This window comes from Austrofundulus limnaeus, unplaced genomic scaffold (genome assembly GCF_001266775.1).
Source record: "Austrofundulus limnaeus strain Quisiro unplaced genomic scaffold, Austrofundulus_limnaeus-1.0 Scaffold1692, whole genome shotgun sequence".
NCBI lineage: Eukaryota > Metazoa > Chordata > Actinopteri > Cyprinodontiformes > Rivulidae > Austrofundulus > Austrofundulus limnaeus.
Genome location: NW_013954094.1, coordinates 10,236 through 14,001, shown reverse-complemented (window position 1 = coordinate 14,001; position 3,766 = coordinate 10,236). Strand labels below are relative to the sequence as shown.

General features: G+C 45.1%; 1 protein-coding gene across 1 annotated transcript in view; it reads right to left on the bottom strand.

The window, feature by feature from the left end:
• brip1 (BRCA1 interacting helicase 1) overlaps window positions 1-3,766 on the bottom strand; it is a gene marked incomplete at its 5' end in the record, with an annotated part of 33,827 nt that overhangs the window by 20,607 nt on the left and 9,454 nt on the right. Inside the window, 6 exon segments of the mRNA XM_014033311.1 lie at window positions 352-492; window positions 667-844; window positions 929-1,083; window positions 1,167-1,299; window positions 1,380-1,579; window positions 1,679-1,900. Coding sequence (XP_013888765.1) covers window positions 352-492; window positions 667-844; window positions 929-1,083; window positions 1,167-1,299; window positions 1,380-1,579; window positions 1,679-1,900 — 1,029 coding nt within the window.

Here is a 3,766-nt window from a genome sequence, read left to right as displayed (position 1 = left end):
CTATAAGATAAACCAACTTCAGATTAACTCATTAATCGATAACTTGCATCCCTAATTTATACAGGAATGAAATTAATTTATATCTACTTATATATACGTTTTAATGATTTGGCCGATTAATCGAAAAAATAATCGACAGATTAATCGATTATTAAAATAATCGTTAGTTGCAGCCCTAGTCCAAACTCTTGTTTAGGACTTTTTACAACACTGTGTTGAGAAWCTGCCCTCTGCAGGACTAGCGTGGAACTGCAACACATAAACAGTCATTCATCAGGAAAACCGTTTCTAAACCTTTCTAATAAATACTCATGTTTACATTGTCAAATAGGCCACATGTTTCAGATTTACCTGAGATTTCTTGATCACATGGTTGGCCTCCAGCTGAATGCTAAATTTCACATCCAGTTCAGAGGAAAACGAGTCCATGGGTGACAGAGTTCCTGATGTCAGCACAATGCTGTGCACCAGCCCACTCAAGTCAGAGAAAGCCTAAGAAGAACAAAAGTAAGACAAGAATGAAAGCTCTGAGCTGAAACCGATCTCTTGTTTGATCAACATGAAGACTGAGGAAGAGGAGAAACTGCTCGTCACTTTAAAGCCAGGTGAAGCACGGTTTCTCTGCAGGACTCAGAAACAGGTCAGTGTGACGCGCTAGCCTCTTACCACAGCTGGGTTGAGGCACCAGAAACTCAGAGTTAGGACTTCTTTCTTGACCCGCACGTTCTGGCGATGTCGAGGGCGCGCCCGGACCAAAAAGCCACGGGCATCAGGGACATCAGGCGGGACCTGATTTGTCCAGGCATAGGTCCTCTGCAAAGCTATGCGGTAATCTTCAGCAAACCTGCAGACACACAAAGCTCCTGAACTACTGGTTGACTGAGAACCCAGCATGAGGAAGGACTTAGAAATATTCTTGCTCTCTGACCGGCGGTTGTTCCTGTAGAGAAAATCCAGGACCATGAAGAGGTTCTTGAGCACAGCGGAGGTAGAGGAGTTTATGGTTGGGACCAATACCATGTCCTCCTTACCATTGACCACACCAACACGCTCCTCCTTCTCCAACACACCTGACAGGTGTTGCTGTCAAAAACAAGTAGTTGTCAACATGTTTACAAGTCTTCAGACAGATCTTTTATTAGTTCAACAGGTAAGGCAGTTAATACCTCCAGCCTTTTGACGCTGTCAGCTGTTATGCCCAAGTCATGAAAGATGCTCAGAATATCCTTTCCATTCCAGACTTTGCAGGCAACCTCATATCCACGTTCAGACAGCAAGGCTTGGCTCTCTTTCATCCAGCTGCACAGAAAACAAGGAAACTCTGACTAAAGGTCAAAACTCTACTATGAGACGATGAGGAGTCTTACTAAATGACTGACTTCAGAAGAACATAGCAGAAGTCTCTGAGACTCTCATGCTTGGAGCCTCTAATGTTACATTTGACCATGCCATCCAGGTCATCTATGGACATTTGCAGAGAGTTGTGATCTACAGTGTAGCTGGCGCTCTCCCTTGCACAGTCTTCAATGTTGTGGGCCTCGTCCAGAACCAGGATCTGGCCTGCCAGGTCAATCTCCATCTGGTAAAACACAGATCAAAACTGACAGAAGTCTTTGTCTGCAACTTTCCTCCTGGTGCTTCTGCAGCTCATCCACATTAAATTCCTACTTCTACTCACACTTTCCCTGATCATCGGGTCCAGCAGGTAGTTATAAGGACAAAAGATGATGGAAGCCCCCTGCATGAGTTCACGAGCAGCGTAGTAAGAGCACGAGTGGAGCCGTTTCCCTAGAGAGACCAGGTCCTCAATGTCCCATGCTTCATTCAGTCCATGAGCCCGCTGTAGTGTGTGCTGGTCCCGCATCCTCTGAACACCATGGTAGTACCGGCAGGACCGGCCCTGGAAGGTCATTAAAAGATTATATTAAGAATTTGGGGGGTTGGATCGAGTGCCAAATAATTATCCATATCTTGGTGACTTCTAAATTAATTTATTTATAGTTAAAATACTGTATATCCCATAGAAATAGAAAAAAATGAAACATCACATAAAAATTATAAAATGATGTTAAAACAAAAAGAATAGTAAAAGATAAAATCAGAAAAACACTTTGCTAAAAGTTAAAACTAATGGCAGTCTTGCATTGTAAGGCCTGGCCCAGCCACAGTCGGCCTGGTCTTATTCTAGTCCAGTTGTGTTTGCTTTCAGCAGCGTGCCCCATCGATGTGGGCGGGGTTTATTATATCAAAAAGACACAAATCTTATAGTGATTATTATTTGCGATAATTGTCCTCCATATAATCAGCGGCCTGTTGCCCAGCCTGAACAGAACCCCTGGGATCCAGAAGTCAGCCTAGAAGTGCAGAGACAACAACCTGATTCTGAACACAACAAAAACTAAGGAACTGGTTGTTGACTTTAGGAGGAAATGGACTGATATTCTGCCYTTACTTATCAATGGGGACTGTGTGGAGAGGGTCTTGGACTTTGGCTCCCTGGGGTTTCACCTCTCAGAGGACTTAAGCTGGGGTGTTAACACCAAGGAGCAGGGTCCTTGAGAGGAATAACATCACCCAGAGACTGCTGGTGACCTTCTACCGCTGCTCCATTGAAAGTGTCTTGAGCTACTGTCTAAGTGAGTGGTTCTCCAGCTGCACAGTGGCTCAGAAGAAAGCACTCCAGAGAATGATAAAGGTGGCTCAGGACATTGTTGGGTGCCCTCTGCCCTCTCTGGAGGAAATAAAGAGGACCCGTTGCCTCCAGAGAGCATGACACATACACAGAGACTCATCACACCCCAGGAAGAGTTTGTTTGTCCAGCTAACATCAGGTAGAATGTTCAGGACTGTTAGGACCATTAGGTAGAAGGTTCAGGACTGTTAAGGCCATCAGGTAGAAGGTTCGGGAGTGTTAGGACCATCAGGTAGAAGGTCCAGGATCGTTAGGACCAACAGGTAGAAGGTTCAGGAATGGTATGACCATTAGGTAGAAGGTTCAGGACTGTTAAGACCATCAGGTAGAAGGTTCAGGACCGGTAGGACCATCAGGTAGAAGGTTCAGGACCAGTAGGACCATCAGGTAGAAGGTTCAGGACCGGTAGGACCATCAGGTAGAAGGTTCAGGACCGTTAGGACCATCAGGTAGAAGGTTCAGGACCGTTAGGACCATCAGGTAGAAGGTTCAGGACCGTTAGGACCATCAGGTAGAAGGTTCAGGACCGTTAGGACCATCAGGTAGAAGGTTCAGAACTGTTAGAGAACCATCAGGTAGAAGGTTCAGGACCATTAGGACCATCAGGTAGAAGGTTCAGAACTGTTAGAGAACCATCAGGTAGAAGGTTCAGGACCATTAGGACCATCAGGTAGAAGGTTCAGAACTGTTAGGACCATCTGGTAGAAGGTTCAGGACCGTTGGGACCATCAGGTAGAAGGTTTAGAACTGTTAGGACCATCAGGTAGAAGGTTCAGGACCATTAGGACCATCAGGTAGAAGGTTCAGAACTGTTAGGACCATCTGGTAGAAGGTTCAGGACCATTAGGACCATCAGGTAGAAGGTTTAGAACTGTTAGGACCATCAGGTAGAAGGTTCAGAACTGTTAGGACCATCAGGTAGAAGGTTCAGGACTGTTAGGACCAGAACGAACAGACTCAAGAATAGTTTCTATCCAACAGCATTTAGACTTCTAAACACACATGGCTAACTTGGTAACGTAATGTTATGCATATAACTACTGTTCCCTGAAGGAAAGGAACGAGGTACAACAT